The 18,891-nt window shown below is 39.0% G+C and overlaps 1 protein-coding gene across 3 annotated transcripts in view; it reads left to right on the top strand.

Annotated features, from left to right (window-relative positions):
- tbc1d22a (TBC1 domain family, member 22a) overlaps positions 1-18,891 on the top strand; it is a 391,538-nt gene that overhangs the window by 259,759 nt on the left and 112,888 nt on the right. For all 3 annotated transcript variants that reach the window (XM_060843181.1, XM_060843180.1, XM_060843179.1), the window contains one exon: positions 8,857-8,984. In XM_060843181.1, coding sequence (XP_060699164.1) covers positions 8,857-8,984 — 128 coding nt within the window. The remainder of the gene's footprint in view (positions 1-8,856; positions 8,985-18,891) is intronic.

Below are 18,891 nucleotides of genomic sequence, written 5' to 3'. Positions count from 1 at the left end.
TTGGCGAGATAATCCTTGATTCCCTCACTGATTATAAATCTGTCTATCTCAGTCTTGAATATATTTCATGACCCAACTGCTGCTGTTATGTGACCCCTTATTCTGACATTATGCCCTCGATTAAATGATGGATCAGACTCTATCGGCTGAATGGCCTACTTATGCTCCTATGTCTTATAGCCTAATGTAACTATCAACAGTGAACATAGGTTTCAAACTTTTGCTTGACCAACTTCACTGAATTCATATACCGTAGTTGCAAGATATCTGCATTTCCAAAAGGTTTTCAGTGATAGTGGATAAACATGTCCACAATGGGAATCAACCTTTCTGCGTCTATCCTGACAAGTCACCTAAGAATCTTGTATGTTTCAATGAAGTTGTCTGCATTTTTCTATACTCCAATGAGTACAAGCCCAATCAACTCAACCTCACCTCATAAGAAAGTCCTTCCATACCTGCTATCAGCACAGTGAATCTTCTCTGGGTTTCCTCCAATCCCAGTCTGCTTTTCCTTAGATGCGAGACCCAAAATATTTCACCATGTTCTTGTTGTAGTCTGACTAGTGTCTTATATAATTTTAGGAAAATCTCCCTACTTTTTTATTCAATTCCCTTTGAAATAAAGGCCAAACTTCAATTTATTTTCCTTCTATCCCAATTAGCTTAGATGCTTTCTTTTTTCTGATTCTGAGATGAGGGCTTTCAAATCCCTCTGTTCTGTAGCTTTCTGCAGTTTTTCTCCATTTAAATAATGTTCAGCTCCTGTATTTTTCTGACAAAATTGCATAACTTCTCAATGTTTATTTTTAAATTTGCACTTATTTTCTCAATAACTGGTGCAAAGGTAGCTGGTCTTTAGTTTGGGCATTATATCATTCTATCTATAGTTGGACCTGTACTGTCTCCCTCCCGAAATCTTGGTATTGTGCTAGCTATTCGTTAATCCCGATTTGAAATAAAAGGGCTCAGAGAGAAATATTGAGAATCTTCTGGACAGCCAAATGGATAAATAATGGATTCTAGAGTTCACCTTGCTTTAATGGACACTGTAGGTAGTGATGTGAGGTAAGTTTGTATAATATAGACATCTGATGCTCACAGAAGTAGCAAATATAAGGAAAAGATACGTTATGCAAGGCTCAGCTGCTGGAAAACATGCATGGAAAAATACACCATGTTGTGAATGAACAATGTCATAATATGAGTCAAGATTAGAGTAGTGCTGGAAAAGCACAGCAGGAGCAGGAAAATCGACATTTCAGGCAAAAGTCCTTAATCAGGAATGGCTTTTGCCTGAAACGTCAGTTTTTCTGCTCCTCAGATACTGCCTGACCTGCTATGCTTTTCCAGCACTACTCTAACTTCCAGCATCTGCAGTAACCACTTTTGCCCAATGTCAAGATATGAAACAAGCAATGAGAACAGAACTTGGTAGAGAAAATTGGTTCATTATGTCCAGTCCTCAGAACAAGAATGCATGAAAATCAAGGTAATCACTTGGCACTACAGCTTTTTGAAGGTTTACTTATGCATGCTCATGCCGCTGCTGTTTCTTCTGTCCAAGGTATGCAGATGCATAGCTTTCAGAACTGAAATTTTAACTTCTTCAAATTTGATTAGTTTATTTAATATAACAAAACGTGAGAATACATAATAAGGCAACACACATACACAATAGGAGGAAGTCCAACAAAAATGAATGTAAAAGGTTTTCAGGGTAGACTTTGAGCTGAAAATGTGTTGCTGGAAAAGCATAGCAGGTCAGGCAGCATCCAAGGAGAAGGAGAATCGGCGTTTCGGGCATGAGCCCTTCTTCAGGAAGCCCTTCTTCCTGAAGAAGGGCTCATGCCCGAAACGTTGATTCTCCTTCTCCTTGGATGCTGCCTGACCTGCTGTGCTTTTCCAGCAACACATTTTCAGCTCTGATCTCCAGCATCTGCAGTCCTCACTTTCTCACAGGGTAGACTTTGAGTAAATCATGAAGTGTGGACAATGAAACGTTATGACCATTTCATGCATATTACTGATACTGTTGATATTGGAACAATTTATTTGAGGTTTTTGGCTTTGTACATTGGTTAAGACTCTTTGTCCTGGTTACTTTAGATAGTAGCTCTCAGAGTGAAAGCTCATCTTTCCCTTTACCTGCAGTGCAGGGCCATTAAAAAGGTGTTCTCAGGCCTTTGACCCTCAGCATATTGATCCACATGAAAAAATGTCAGCCTACAAAATACAGCTTGTTTTTAACCTCCATATCTGTGCATTCTTGAAGGAAAATAACACAATAATGTATCCTACCCAGTCTGCTATCTTGGTCACAGTCTGAGATACCAACAGAAGAAAGCAAGTTCAGTTTCTAGTGCATTTTCTTTCTTGAAACCTCTTTCACACCTCATCAGGTGTGACATTACAAAGTCTGTCTCTCTCCAGGCAGCCAATTAATTTACATCTGAGGAATTGAACATAAAAATAAGGATGTTGTGCTTTAATTGTAATCTTGAAATAGTGAGATCACATTTGAATACTGTGTGCATTGCAGTTTTCTTATTTAAGGATGGATGTAAATAGACTAGAGCTGGTTTACTTGACTGACACATTGAATGAGTGCATTGTCTTATGAGGATAACTTGGACAGGCTGAGCTTTCTTTTTACTGGATAATGTAATAATGTGGGGTGACTGGAGTGAAGTGTATAAAATTCTTAAAGATCTTGAAATAAAACAAAAGGTGCTGGAGAAACTAAGGTGTGGTAGCACCTGTAAGTTGAGAACCAATATGAACATTTCGAGTGCATATGAATCTTTGCAATGGATAAGATCCTGAAAAGCCATGTCAAAATGGACTTATTGGGATGTAGCTTCTTGGGGTTGAGTCCAGAACTAGGGTGCGAGGAACTAGGTTTAACATTAGGGATTACCCTTTTGGAACCAGGGTGAGAATATTTTCTGAGAGATGTACAACTTTGGAATGTTGTCTTACTAGATGGTGGAATTGAACTATTTTTAGGGCAGAGCTGGATAGGTTCTTGTTTGGCAAGGGTCGGGGTTGGGGAGGGGGTGAGGGATGGGGGTTGTGGGTGGTGATGATGTTCAGTTTATTGGTGTTGATGATGTTCAGTTTATTGGTGTTGATGGAAATGTGGGATAATCAGTTTACTGTGATCTTCGTGGATGTCGAAGCAGGCTAAGGCAAGTGGCTGATTCCTCCTAATTTGGATATTCAAATGAAAAGATTGACAGTAATGATGAAGGAGACTATTATAGAGCAAGAGAGAATGGGTGCCTCAAAGGTGAAGGTTCAGGTTAAGAGGCAATTCACATATCATTATGAGACGGATTAAATGGGACCAACAAAGCCAGAGTAGTATGCGTTGGGAAAAGTGTGCCTCGACAAAGTCAGATTGATAATGCAATTGAGATAATGGGAATTTCAGAGAGATAGCCAAATAGAAAATGAGAGCTAAAGAGAGAGCATGAATAGAGTCAATAACTAATTTCAGTGAATTTCGTGCAATTCATCAAATATAGTAGTAAGAGTTTCATAAGATGAGGCAGATTCCAGGGTTTGATGCAACACCAATGAAGGAGCAGCAATGTATTGCTCAGTATGCAGGGTAATTTGGAAAGGAACCAGTGGAGGTGTAACCATGTACCTGCTGCCATTGCTGTCGTGTTCCAATGACACTTGACACAAGGATTGCCGAGGGTCTGAGTAAGACAGTGATTTATTATACAAATATGCACACAGGAAAACAGTTCGTGAAGAGTATGTTTTCCTGTTCATTGTTATTTTGCACATTTATCCGGTTTTACATTTCTGTTGGGTACTCTGGCATCCTTACTGTCATATGACGACAAGTTAACTAAAACTCTGATACTACTTCGTAATTTTGTACATAACTAAATGTGTTTCTGTTCAACACAGGTCATATTCTTTGTAAGGCTGATTAGTTTCTCTGTGTTGTACATTCTGTAATGATCATGCCTCAATGATTTTAACTGTGCTTTCATTCTGTCCATTGACTGTAGTTGTTTTGCAATGAGATTAAAGGATTTCCCGCTTCACAGACATGACAAAGGTCCTGTCTTCCTTTGTCATTTTAAACAGATTTCTGTTTTGTGTTAAATTCAGTATGTGGATGTATCTGCTGGAGAAGGTGCAAAACTTGACCTACTCTTGGGAAATAAGGTAGGGCAGGTGACTGAGGTGTCAGTGGGGGAGCACTTTGGGGCCAGTGACCATAATTCTATTAGTTTTAAAATTGTAATGGAAAAGAATAGACCAGATCTAAAAGTTGAACTTCTAATTTGGAGAGAGACCAATTTTGACAGTATTTGGCAGAACTTTCAAAAGCTGACTGGGGACAGATGTTCGCACGTAAAGGGATGGCTGGAAAATGAGAGGCCTTCAGAATTGAGATAATGAGAATCCAGAGAAAGTATGTTCCTGTTAGGGTGAAAGGTAAGGCTGGTAAGTGTAGGGAATACTGGATGACTAAAGAAATTGAGGGTTTGATTAAGAAAAAGAGGGAAGCCTATGTCAGGTATAGGCAGGATAGATCAAGTGAATCTTGAGAAGAGTATAAAGGCAGTAGGAGTATACGTAAGAGGGAAATCTGGAGGGCAAAAGGGACATGAGATAGCTTTGGCAAATAGAGTCAAAGAGAATCCAAAAGGTTTTTATAAATACTTTAAGGACAGAAGGGTAAGAAGGGAGAGAATAGATCCCCTCAAAGATCAGGAAGATGGCCTTTGTGTGGAGCCACAGGAGATGGGGGAGATACTAAATGAGTATGTTGCATCAGTGTTTACTGTGGAAAAGGATAGGGAAGATATAGAATTTAGGGAAATAGATGGTGACATCTTGAAAAATGTCCATATTACAGAGGAGGAAGTGCTGGATGTCTTGAAACGCATAAAATTGGACAAATCACCAGGACCTGATCAGGTGTACCCTAGAACTCTGTGGGAAGCTAGAGAAATGATTGCTGGGCCTAAGAGATATTTGTATCATTGACAGTCACAAGTGAGGTGCCTGAAGACTGGAGGTTGGCTAATGTGGTGCCACTGTTTAAGAATGGTGGTAAGGACAAGCCAGGGAACTATAGACTGGCGAGCCTGACGTTGGTGGTGGACAAGTTGTTGGAGGGAATCCTGAGGGATAGGTATACATGTATTTGGAAAGGCAAGTACTGATTAGGGACAGTCAACATGGCTTTGTGCTTTGGAAATTATGTCTCTCAAACTTGATTGAGTTTTTTGAAGAAATAACAAAGAGGATTGATGAGGGCAGAATGGTAGATGTGATCTCTATGGACATTCAACAAGGTTCAACCAAAGGCGTTTGACAAGGTTCCCCATGGGAGACTGTTTAGCCAAGGTAAATCTCATGGAATACAGAGAGAACTAGCCATTTGGATACGGAACTGGCTCAAAGGTAGAAGACAGAGGATGGTGGTGGAGGATTGTTTTCCAGATTGAAGGCTTCTGACCTTGGGAGTGCCACAAGGATCGGTGCTGGGTCCACTACTTTTCGTCATTTATATAAATGATTTGGGTGCAAGCATAAGAGATACAGTTAGTAAGTTTGCAGATGGCACCAAAATTGGAGGTGGAGTGGACAGCGAAGAAGGTCATCTCAGATTACAATGGGATCTTGATCAGATGGGCCAATGGGCTGAGGAGTGGCAGATGGAGTTTAATTTATATAAATGCAATGTGCTGCATTTTGGGCAAGCAAATCTTAGCAGGACTTATACACTTAATGGTAAGGTCCTAAGGAGTGTTGCTGAACAAAGAGACCTTGGAGTGCAGGTTCTTGGCTCCTTGAAAGTGGAGTCACAGGTAGATAGGATAGTGAAGAAGGCGTTTGGTGTGCTTCCCTTTATTGGTCAGAGTATTGAGTACAGGAGTTGGGAGGTCATGTTGCGGCTGTATAGGACATTGGTTAGGCCACTTTTCGAATATTGCGTGCAATTCTGATCACCTTCCAATCAGAACGATTTTGTGAAACTTGAAACGATTCAGAAAAGATTTACAAGGACGTTGCCAGGGTTGGAGGAATTGAGGTATAGGGGGAGGTTGAATAGGCTGGGGCTGTTTTCCCTGGAGTGTCGGAGGCTGAGGGGTGACCTCATAGAGGTTTATAAAATCATGAGGGACATGGATAGGATAAGTAGACAAAGTCTTTTCCCTGGGGTTGGGGAGTCCAGAATTGGAGGGCATAGGTTTATGGTGAGAGGGGAAAGATATAAAAGGGACCTAAGGGGCAGCTTTTTCACACAGAGTGGTGCTTGTGTGGAAAGGTGTGCCAGAGGACATGGTGGAGCTGGTACAATTGCAACATTTCAAAGGTGTCTGGATGGGTATATGAATGGGAAGGATTGGAGGGATATGGGCCGGGTGCTGGCAGGTGGGACTAGATTGGGTTGGGATATCTGGTCGGCATGGATGAGTTGGACCGAAGGGTCTGTTTCTGCGCTGTACATCTCTATGACTTTAAATGCAAAATACTGCAGATGCTGAGAATCTGAAACAACAAATGCTGGAGAGACTCAACAGGTCTGACAACGTCTGGGGAGAGAATTAGAGTTAATATTTTGAGTCCTGTCTGACTGCTCTCATACCGGACTTGAAATATCTCTGGATACCAATCATTTCAGCCCCTTGCTGCCTGCATTCAGGAACCATCTTGTTGTCCCTGTTCCCATTTTCCACTTTCTTTTGCCAGCCCCTGCTTCGGAGTGTTTGTTACCCCCCTCTTGTATTCTGTGGTCCTGCTTTTGTTTGCTACCCGTTATGATCTATTGGATTCCATGATGCTCCTCCTGGGACTCAGCATCTCACTTTGGAACCCAGCAGATCTGCTCTGGAATCAAATTCGGGCTTTAAATTGAAAATTCCAATTTTTGAAGCTGGCCTCAAACCTACCAACAATTTCTTTTGAGGAAAGGTTGGTGACTTATCTGAAGGGAAATTCACAACAGAGATATAAGATTTTGGAGTTCACTTTCACTTCAGTTGTAAAATCTATTTGAATTACAATTCTAGATGTTTTTAATTACTGTGTCGTAATATCTCAGGAGCAGGTGGAACTTGAACCCAGACTTTCTTATCCAGACGGACCACAGGAGTCCTCAAATTAAACTGCAAACTTGTGTTTAAGAGAGAGAATTAAATGTTCAATAGACCTGATTAGTTATCAGACCCGTTCCAGGTACAAATATACTTTCACAAGTTTTACAGAATTTGTTGAGTTTATCGTAACCAGTCAGACAGAAATGTTAATTAATAAGGTAGTGGTTGCAACCTATCCATATTAGCAAGCCAGTTTGTAACACTGGTTTGACTGGGCATCTGTCTCCTGGTGTGTTGATTTAATGTCTTCAGATGATCTTGTCATGCTTTGAATCACCAAAACCCAGACATCATTGATCCTTGCGAGCCACTACGTGCTACCTCCCTGTCCCACTTCCCCATGCATGAGCAAACACATCCTGAACTCTAATTATCCCTTGTTACTGTCTCCTCATTCATTCTTTTGCATGCCAATCGCTTTGTGAGATTGTCCCTTTTATAACAGCTTGTCCCTCTTTCTTCCTTTATTCGACAGACCTGAAGGTAAGTTGGTATCTTTGAATAATTACTCTGTCTGCTTTGAGTAATGTATGTCCCTTAATCAACAATCATCCTAAATGTCCTGACTTATATATTTATTGACAAACATATCAATCTTCTTCAACCTCATTGTGGATTCCACAATGTATTGCAACTGAAAATAAAGCTCAGTAAAATCGTATAAACTTATGCAAGTAAGCCTATTAATACTTTAAATAACAAAAATGGACATTTTAAAGCATGCGTGCCTTTGGTCAACAACCTCTGTAGTTCAAAATCATTTCGCATTTGTCTCACTCGGTTTACATTAGCTTGAGCCTTAAACCAACAATGAAGCAACACTGTTGATCTAGCCAGAAGATTTTTTTCTCCACAGAGACTTGTTTTAACTAGCCACAATTAAGCAAAACATAATCTGATTCCTCACTTGCTCATTCAAGTCAAAATAATTAAGTGTTATAAAAAAAACTCTTAGTATTCTGTTTATGATGTAACTTCACTTTTTGCTCATAAAAAGCTGCACCATTGAGGGATTGTGTTTTTGACAAATGGCAGATCCATTGGCAGAGATTTCACCTATAAAGTGCACAGTGTTATGCCTTAAGAGTATCTGTATCATTTGGTATAGTTAAATATCCAATTTACTCAAATTCAATCTAATATGTTGTCTGTGTGACCTGGTCGTCCAGTTGCAAAACAAGAACAGTTAATGTAGAGAGGACCAACAGCAGCTTATCTGTACAAGTTCAAATAAGAGATAAATGCAGTCTGTGCAGTTTTCCTCAGATTCAGCACCTTGTTCTCTTAGGCAAACCTAATTCATCCCACTTTTGGTCTTTGTTAGATCTGCTCCATCCTCAGCACCAGAAGCTATGTGGGGCAATGATGGCTTTGAAGTCACAGGCATTGACTTTCATGGGCAGGAAGTTTTGATTACTATCCAGTGATTCTTGGTGAAAGCTAACCATAGCTATATGTTGTATTAAAATAAGAAGAGAATAAACAAGACACTACTTATATAATGCTTTTTACAATTTCCAGACATTTCAAACTGCTTTATAGCCACTGAAGTATTTTTGAAGTGGAGTTTTTGAATATCTCATCTCTGTGCAATGAATAAATAAAACAACCTGTTCTAGTGCGTGAAACTTGCATTTGAGTATCATTTAATGCAGTGTATACATTTTAAGATTAATCTTTAGTGTGGAGCATGAAAAGTTTACTTTTTCCCTTACAGAACAAGTACATAAACACTTGCAACGATCAGAAGTTGAATACCTGCAGTTTGCTTTTCGATGGATGAATAACCTACTGATGAGGGAACTTCCCTTACGATGTACCATTAGGTTATGGGACACATACCAGGTGAGTTCTGATGGTCTATTAGCAGAACTAATTGCACACTCTTGTGAAAAATTGCTGATGCAAGTACCAATCCTTAAAATGCATTAATTCCACTAAGTATGCACTTCAAAATACTCGCAGTTACCCATATTGAACCTTTTGGATACTGATGTAGAATTCAGTGATCATTTTATTGCAATTCACTATAAAAGATGTGATGAGAGAGTGGCTAACCCTTTCCAGTTGGTGATACCAATTTTGTGTCACTACAAAGCATTTTAATTTATCATCCGTTCCATTTTATATTAACTCTGGTGTAAAATTGGACAGACTGAGAAAGCAGTCTCACCTTGAGAAAGCCATCTTGCATCACGTCAGCTTTACATTGCTGTTTTATGACAGTAACTGGAACAAGCTGAACTTTCAAAGGTTCCCAAGTAAGATTGTTTTAATTTCTAAACTTTACGTTGAAAGAAAATTAACTGCCCTGTTAACTATTTGCTATTCATAAATTGCATCCATCATTTGGATTCTGATGGGCTGCGCTTCTCTCCTTGAAGAAAAGATGTGATGTGAAACTGGCAATGTCATTTTCAGAATCAAGCTTATGTCATCCTAAACAAGTACATCTGCTAAACTCTTACTGATTCTAGTATTTTATCATTGCCTGCTATATCTGTAAGATAACATAATAAATGAGAATATAGAACTCTACGTTATGTGCTTATAAATTTCCTGAAGCTTTGGATGTGAGATAAATTTATAGATGGATGAGGAATGGCCTGAAGAATGAAGCATTAGATACTGGTTCGAGAAGCAAGGCTATGTGGTACTCCCCAGCTCACTCCAGCTTTCACATGAGCACTTACTTCAGGAGTGCAGTACAATTTGGTTGAATTGATCAATTTTGGCAGATTGGAGTAAGGGACAAGTAAGCTTCGTTGAGGTACTCAAGAAATTGCACATCAGCTGATTTATTTCAGACTAAATGAAATAAAGATCATTGCAAGCATTAATTAGAAATTAGAGGAAGGTTTAGGAGATGCAATTAACTGCCGTGAATTACTCAAGGAGAAACTGGAAAACATCTGAAACTAAGGAGATGAAGTGTTAAGAAGACAGCATGTTGAACTGAAGAAGCAAAAATCTCGAAGTATTAGAAATCCCAAACAAAATGGAGGAAGAACATTAGTAACCATATGTGGCTAATGTTTCTGTTGGCAGTTGCTTTAACCTTTTTCTATTCATGAAAAATAGACATGACTGGCAAGTTGAACATTTATTGCCCATCGCTCACTGACCTTGAGAAACTGGTAATGAGCCACTTTTTAAATTCACTCATGGGCTGTGGGTGTTGTTGGCTGGCCAGCAGTTATTGCCCATTCCTAGTTGCCCTTGATGAGGTGGTGCAGAGCTGCCTTTTTGAACCACTGCAGTCTACGTGAGACTTCAGTGATTTGATACAATTGAAATGGCTTGCTATGCCATTTCATAGCACAGGGGAGAGTCAACTACATGTGTCTGGAGTCACGTCTCAGCCAAACCACGTGAGGATAGCAGATTTCCTTCCTTAAACGATATTAGTGAGCCCGATGGATTTTTTTTCCCCAACAATTGACAATGGCTCCATGGTCATTGGTAGTTTCTAATTTCCCAGTATGTTTTATTGAATTCAAATTCTACCATTTGCTGTGGCATGATTCAAGTTAGGCTCCCAGAATATTAGCTGAACTTTCCCAGAAGTTTCCTGAACGAATTCAATTGATGTAGTCTGAGATGGAGCCAGAGCAGTTAGATTGTTGCTGGATCGAAATCCAGGAACTGTGATTAAATAGCAATATATTTGCAAGTCAAGATGGTTTTCCTCTTGAAGGGTAACTTGTAAGTTAATTGCCTTTGTGTTTCTGGTTGATGACAGTTGTGACAGTGGAAAGTGCTATTGAATAAGTTCTGGTGAGTTACAGTGGTGCATCTTGCAAATATTCCATTGTATCTACGTTGTTCCGGGAATGGAGGAGGGGATAATTCTATAAGGTGATGAATGAAGTGTGACTCAAACAAGCTGGATGTTGCAAAATTGTTGTTGGAGCTAAGCTCATCCAGCCAGGAGCACAGCATTTCATTGCATTTTTGATGTGCCTTTTAGATGATGTAAAAAAGCTTGGAGGAGACACGAAGAAGTTACTTGTCATAGAATTCACAGCCTCTGACCTGCTTTTGTGGGCACGCTCTGGATGTGCTGGTCCAATTCCAATGCTAACTAATAGTGGACCCTCCCCCAAGGTGTTTATGGTAGATTCTTCATCAAGAGAAGCCCCTGAAATGTCAAGGAGATATTTCAAAACTCTTGTTGGATATGATTATTAACTGTCACGTCTGTGGCATAATTACCATTATCTGCTCAAGTCTGATTGTTGTCTAGCATTTGGTCCATATGGACATGGACTGCTGCAGTGTTTCAAATGGTGCTGAGCATTGTGCATTTATCAGTGAACATGCTCAATTTGACCTTTTGATGGAAGGTAGGTCGTTGATGAAGCAACTAAATATATTCTGGGATTGAAATGATTGACATTCTTCCTAATTCCAATTGACATATATTTTACTAGGACTCCTTGAGCAGCTCTTTTAAATGCTGCCTTATCTTCAAGGACATTGTCTTTCACCTAATCTCCAAAATTCAGCTCTTTCTCCACATTAGGTCTGAGGTGGCAATGATGTCCAGAGTCGAATGGCACTGGTTGAATCTAAACTGAGCACCAGTTAACAGGTTTTTGCTGAATGACAATTTTGGATGTCTGGTCAAAGCAGACAAGTTGGACTAAAGGTTCTGTTTCTGTGCTGTGTAACCCTGAGGGTTGTTAGTTTCAATGACACTTTCCATCACTTTGTTCATGATTGAACATACACTGATAGGCTGTAGTTAACCAGACTGGATTTGTCCTTTTTGTGTAAATAGGAGATGCGTGGATAGTTTCCTCTGTGTAAATAGTTGTTTTGGAGCCATAATTGAAGAACTTAATGTGTGACATGGCTTATTATGGAACACAAATCTTAAACATTCCAATTGAGTTATTGGCAGGGCTAGTACTTTCAATTATTTTTGTTTTGCTTAATTTCTTATATGTGACACAAGCCTGTGATATTAGGGATGTCAGATGGATTATCAACTCAGCACCTCTTGGCTAATGATGCTTGCTAATCTTCTGTCTGCTTCCTCAATACAGTTTATTTGTTTAATTGTCCTATACCATTAACAATTGCCTGCAGAAAGCTAATTTATCTGATTTGTTGATTGTGAAGTTACTTTGATTTGTCGAAAGCATGTTTCTCCCTTGTCTAGAATGCATGTGGTCTGTTTTGGTTTCACCAGATTGGTGCTTTAATCTGTGGTTATTCCTGATGCTTCTGGCATGTTGCCCTACAATCATTGAACCAAGTTTGGTCCTCTGGCTTAATTGTGATGGTAAAGTAAGGGGTATGCCAGGGTATGATGTTTCAGGTTTTCATAGGATATAGTTTGAGTTGGTGGCCAGCACTGTCTCGTAGGTGCCCAGTTTAGAACTGTTAGATTTGTTCTCTACCTATTCTGTTTAGCATAGATCATAAGATAATTGACTGTGCCATATGTGAAAACAAATTTGATCTCTGCAGTGCCAGAAACTAAATGTGTGGGCTAGAAATCCCGCATGGAATTGTACTGAAATGATGCAACTTTCATTTTTCTTGAACTAAGCAAACTGAAGTCAAAATGTCTGGAAGTAAGTTATTGATTTTTGGATGATGTTGACATTTGTTCTTTTTTGTGTGAGAAATGTTATAATATGCACTTGTTTGTGTATGTTCAGTCACTAAGCAAAAAATATTATACCGTTGAAATAGTGATGAACTATTCTCTATAATGAAGAAGGGGTAGAATATGTAAGATTAGGAAAATGAAACAAGCTGAATGCATGTTCTAAACTGAGTCCAGTTTACCTTTGCTATTAGAAACCTTAATTCTATTCTTGTTAAAATCAAACTAATAGATGTAACTAGGGCTGTTAAATAGATAAGGCTAATTAGAAAATTTGGTGAACTGTGAAGCATTCGGACTGTATTTCTATTTTGATATCTCTAACCTTGGATTGTTTACCCTTTCCCTCACCTCAACCCGCATACTTTACGGTTGTCAGTTAGGCCTAGACTGCATTGTAGTTGGCAAACCAGACATAAACTAAATTGCATAGATGGAATATTGCAGAGCTTAAGCTTATGTGGATAGAGGGGCAAATACTTCTGGCTTCCAACATTTTCAACGAGTTGTGAAGCACTCAATATCAGCACCAGTCTTTTAAAAACAAGACATGCAACCCAAGGTAAATATGTCACATACTAAGGGGCATAAGTTTAAGGTGAGAGGGGGAAAGTTTAAAGTTTTTTTTACAAGGAGGGTGGTAGAAGCTTGGAATACGCTGCCAGGGAAGGTGGTAGAAACAGATATGTTAGCAACATTTAAGAGGCATTTAGGCAGACACATGAATAGGCAGGGTATAGAGAGATGCATATCATGTGCAGGAAGAAAAGATTAGATCAGAATGGCATCACAGATGATGTGCACATGGTGAGCTGAAGGACCTGTTCCTGTGCTGTACTGTTCTATGTAATTGTGTTAGTTTTGAAATAAATCAAATTAATATTCTTAGTGTTCATACTGTCCATGTTGCATCTAATCAAATTTTATTTTGCAATACACTATTTTAATGTTTCCAAGCTGTGATCCTGATGTATCCATATCTAATTCTAGGGTTCAAAGTTTTATACAAAAACAGAAATTGCTGGAGAAACTCAGTATGTCTTGCAGCTCCATGGAGTGAAAGCAGAATACATGTTTCAAGTCCAGTGACTCTTCAGAGGCATTATGAAGAAAGGTCACTTGGTTTGAAATGCTAACTCTGATTCCTCTCCACAGGTGCTGCCAGATCTGCTAAGTTTCTCCAGCAATTTCTGTTTTTGTTTCAGATGTCTATCATCTGCAGATTTTTTGGTTTATTCCAAGTTTTAAATGTTGTTTTAGCTTTGAAATACAGTGTGCAGTTCAGGTCTCTGTACAGTACTATGAAAAGATTATTGAAGGATTGAAGAATGTGTGAAAAGGCTATTACTAAATTGAACGGATGCAGCTATCTGGGCACATTGAACAGGCTCTTCTTTTTTTTCTTTAAAGCGATAAGGATAAAAAAAAGCCTAGTTGATGTATTCGAATGTGTGAAGGGGTTTGATAGATTGAATGTGAATATACTGTTTCCACATGGATCAATCCAGCACAAGCGGCATAAAGATAAGGTATCCATTAAGGGATCAACTAAAGAATTTATGAACAATTTATGCTCTGAGAAAATGGTGAAAACGTGGGACTTATTACCACTGAGATCTTAAGCATGCATGATATGTGTATTTAAATGAAGGTCTTATGAGATAAATGATAATTGAGAGATAATGGCAGCAGGGTCGAAAAGATAATGAGAGTGGGAAGAGGCACTCGTGGAGTATAAACACTGACTTACATCATTGACATTGAATAAAAGATTCATAGTGCTCCATTATGACAGCTGATGATGCGTAAAACAGTTTTTAAAAATTATAAACAAAAGAGAGTGCCTTTTTCAATGGGAGAGGTTATTCAAGAAATTAATTTATGCAATGTTTGGGAAGCTAGGTTGCCCGAATTTCAAAACGCCTTTGCAATAATGTATCTGTTACATAAAAGAAAAGCAAATTTTGTTAAGATTGTTGCAAAAATTCCTGTTATTCTAAGGTACATATCTCATATCTTGAAATATATTTTACTTCAATTCAAAAAAAAAGCTCTGACCATGTTCAAAAATTTTATACTAGCACATAGATTTCACTGCCCATTCAGATGATTTCTAAAATTCTCCAATAGGCAAACATTATCCTTTGAGCTTAATGACACAGGGAGCCATCTTGATTGAGGGCTGAGCCCTGTCCTCATTGCATATAAATCTTTTTGACTATGCTGAAGTCTTTAATTACTCCACATTTTGAAGGTGCAGGACATTTTTTTTTGAGTTTTGAAAAGCCTTTCTTCCTGTATATTATTCTGAGAACCTTGGAGTAAAAGTAGACAGTTACAGCAAAAACATCTATGAAACATTTGTCAGGAAGTTTTGTAATTTCAGTAATCTTTAAAGTTGTCACACTGCCATTCCTGGTGAGATATCAACCTGGGTTGAATCGTCAGGACCTTTGGCTAGATAGTGTCTTATGACACAAAACAGAAATTTCAAGACAAACTCTGCAGATCTGCAGCATCTGCGCAAAGAAAATAGAGTTAATGTTTTGAGCCCGTAAATATTCAGTTAAATTGCCAGATTCAGAACATTAATTCTGCTTTCTTCCCGTAAATACTGCCAGACCTGAGTTTCTGCAGTAATTTTTTTTTTAGTTCAGATCTCCAGCATCCACAGTTCTTTATTTTAGTTTTATGTCTTGTTGATACCCAGATTAACAATTGGTGATGAATGAATATAATGACTTTTACGATTTGACACCCATTGCAAATGCTCTTTTGAGCTGTTAATCTTCCAGAGTTGTTAGAACTGCCAGATAAGTCATCTCAACTTTCGATCAGAGAAAACATTGAATTATATTTTACAAAGAAACTGATCTCCAAATCAAAAAGGAAATGGGCAATCAATGGAATGATCCAAAACATTGCTGTGACTTGTCTCCATCTCACATCTGTCCAAAAGGATTTGGAGACTAAGTTCTATTAACTTCGATTAGATTCCCTACAGTGTTGAAACAGCCCCTTTGGCCCAACAAGTCCACACCGACCCTCTGAAGAGTACCCACCCAGACTCATTTCCCTCCACTAATCCACCTAACACAGTGGGCAATTTAGCTTGGCCAATTCACCTAACCTGCACATCTTTGGACTGTGGGAGGAAACCCACGCAGACACTGGGAGAATGTGCAAACTCCACACAGGCAGTCGCCTGAGACAGGAATCGAACTCACGTGCATGGTGCAGTACAACTATATTCCAGATACTATTGGAAACATGACAGGGCTTTAAAAAAAAAACTCTTGGTTGAGTAAATGTTAGTCTGCAGTTTACATGTTGAAGTGTAAATTTGATGGAATGTAGGTTTATCTGAAATAGAAATTGCTTGCTCGATTTAATTTAACTGTTCAGCTTTTTCATATAGATACAAATATGATTTGATACTTGACCATAGTTACAGACAAGAGCATATGTCAATGGAGTGAATAATGTTGAAGGGGTAAGTTAGCTCAGTTAGTTGGGTGATTTGTGATGTAAAGTAATGCCACTGGTGTGGGTTTAATTCTCACGTCTGAGGTTACCAATTGGGTCTGTCCCAGCTCCTGAAAGAGCTACCTCGTTAGTCTCATTCTCCAGCCCTGTCTTCATAGCTCTCTATATTCATCACTTTCAAATATGTAACCAGCTCTCTTTTGAACCCTCCTCTGGAACCTGGCCCTGCCATTCAGCTGGCAGCACATTCCCAAATCCTAACTCTGAGTATAAACGTTCCTCCTTACCTCACTCCAAGCTGTCTTGTTGACGGTCTTGAAATTGTGACCAAAAAAAACCCAAAGAACTGCAGTTGCTGGAAATCAGAAATTGCTTTAAAGACTCAGCAGGTCAGGCAGCATCTGTGGAGAGAATGCAGAGTTTATGTTTTGGGTCCTGTGACCCAAAAGATAAAGGGTCATTGGACCTGAAATGTTAACTTGGCTTTCTCCCGTTGAAATTGTAACCCTGAGTCACTGACCTACTGTCTAGTGGAAACAGAATGTTGTTCTTTACCCGTCAAAATCATTCATAATTTTGAATACCTCAATAAGGTCACCTCTTAATTTTTCTGCTCCAAAAACAATAAGTCTAATTTCTCTAAATGTTCCTTGTATCTAAAATCCTTCATATCTGGCATAATTCTAGGAAATCTCTGTTGAATTCTCGCCGGGGCTTTAACAAACTTCCTTATGTATGATGCCTAGAACTGAATGTGATACTGTAAACGTGGTCTGACCAATGATTTGTAGAGGAGTAGCATCACTTCCTTGCTTTTATATTCTGTTGTATTCATAAACCCAATGATCATATAAGCCTTCCTAACAACTGTTTCAATTTGCCCGGCCACCTTCAGAGAATTATGCACTTCAAAAGATCAAAATTAATTGCCCTATCAATAAAGGAAAAACCCTTGATTTTTGAAGCGCTGCCTGAGAAAATGGACCGAATGTAAAATCTGAGAGTAATGGCACCAATAAATTAAAGATTGAATAATACTTAGAAAAAGACGCGTTTTGTCAAAGTTTTTTGTCTTGCATGCAAAAGTGACGGCCTTATAAGTTTGCATGACAGCAGTGAGATAGGATTTGTTAGCTATTATTTTGAGAGATGGCTTTATTACACCTATTTTATCATCAAGTTTGCATTTTTGTTCCGGAAAAATACTGAGTCTACCCCAAATTACCCTGGAGGGGTAAATTATTGCGGTAACAGATGAAACGAGCTGTTTCAAGCTGCTGCTGCTGGGTACCAGCAACTCAATTGGTCTTCTCCACAAGCAGCATGCTGCCACCAACCCAAAATGGCATTCTGCCAATCACATTAATGTACAATTATACCTATATGAATTTCAGTGCTGGTGTGATGCTGGCTTTGGCACCAAAGACTGGTGAATTGTATTAAGCAACTTATCCCTTCAGCTGCCTTCCAAAACTTTCAAGAGTGATTCCGTGATTGGGCAAAGTTTGCTGAGTAATCCTGTGCAGAAAGCAATACACTGACAGCCAATTTCGGATTGTCTGTCAGGCTCACACTGTGGCACTCCCGTGTCTGTTGGAAGCTACGTATTAGACTAGATTCTGTACAGTGTGGAAACAGGCCTTCGGCCCAACAAGTCCACACTGACCCTCCAAAGAGCAACCCACTCAGACATATTCCCCTACATTTACCCCTAACACTGCGGGCAATTTCGCATGGCTACTTCACCTAACCTGCACATCTTTGGATTGTGGGAGGAAATCCACACATTCCACAAAGACAGTTGACCGAGGCGGGAGTTGAACCCAGTTCCCTGGTGCTGTGAGACAGCAGTGCTAACCACTAAGCCACCATGCTGCTCACAAAAGAATTAATACACAGGTTCTGTTCTTTGAAGGGAGAAAGAACATTTGTACACGTTGAACCTGTCTCAACTCAAACTGAGTGACTGTCATTGTCTTGTTCTCTAATTTCTCAATATTTAAACACAACTAGAACGTTAACTGTCAGTCGTCATTAACTGGTGAATTTTCCATTGCAATGTCTCAATCAAAGTTCACTTGCCATTGAGTCAGCACTATTCTCAAATACAGTACAAATGTTTTCACTTTGCTTTGGTGTTTCTTCTGTATTATCATCATGAGTGCAAGACCAAAATCTTTGACAAAACGTCTGTTTTCAACTATTTAAATTCTTTTCTACCAAGTGACTAGTTCAAATTGGATGTTATTATAAAGCTGTGAGAAAACACTCAGTAATAGTTTGCATGTGTTTTTTGTTTGATATTTGAAGAGTTCTTCTCACCCAAGTGTTCCAGAACTAAGGGTGGTTGTTCTTTGTCTATTGCATGCAAGGCGCTGTATCAAAGCACTTCAATGATTATTTGGTAGAGCAAGATCTGGCATTAATTTGTTTTATACTTAAATGTTTATTATAATTTGTTTTAATTTTTGCAGAGGTGATTGAGGTGAAGATGTAATTGTTTTAACCACCTACTAAATTACAGATTAACAGGATAAAAGATGCTTGCTGGCATTCGGGAAACTCTAATGCGTAACAAGCGTTTTGTATACCTAGTGTGTTGTTTACAATCTGGCTGTGTCCCAGGATGGCAGGCAGACTAAGAGC

Source organism: Hemiscyllium ocellatum, chromosome 23, assembly GCF_020745735.1.
Source record: "Hemiscyllium ocellatum isolate sHemOce1 chromosome 23, sHemOce1.pat.X.cur, whole genome shotgun sequence".
Classification (NCBI taxonomy): Eukaryota; Metazoa; Chordata; class Chondrichthyes; order Orectolobiformes; family Hemiscylliidae; genus Hemiscyllium; species Hemiscyllium ocellatum.
The sequence above is the reverse complement of the archived record's forward strand: the minus strand, read 5'-3'. Positions and strand labels throughout refer to the sequence as shown.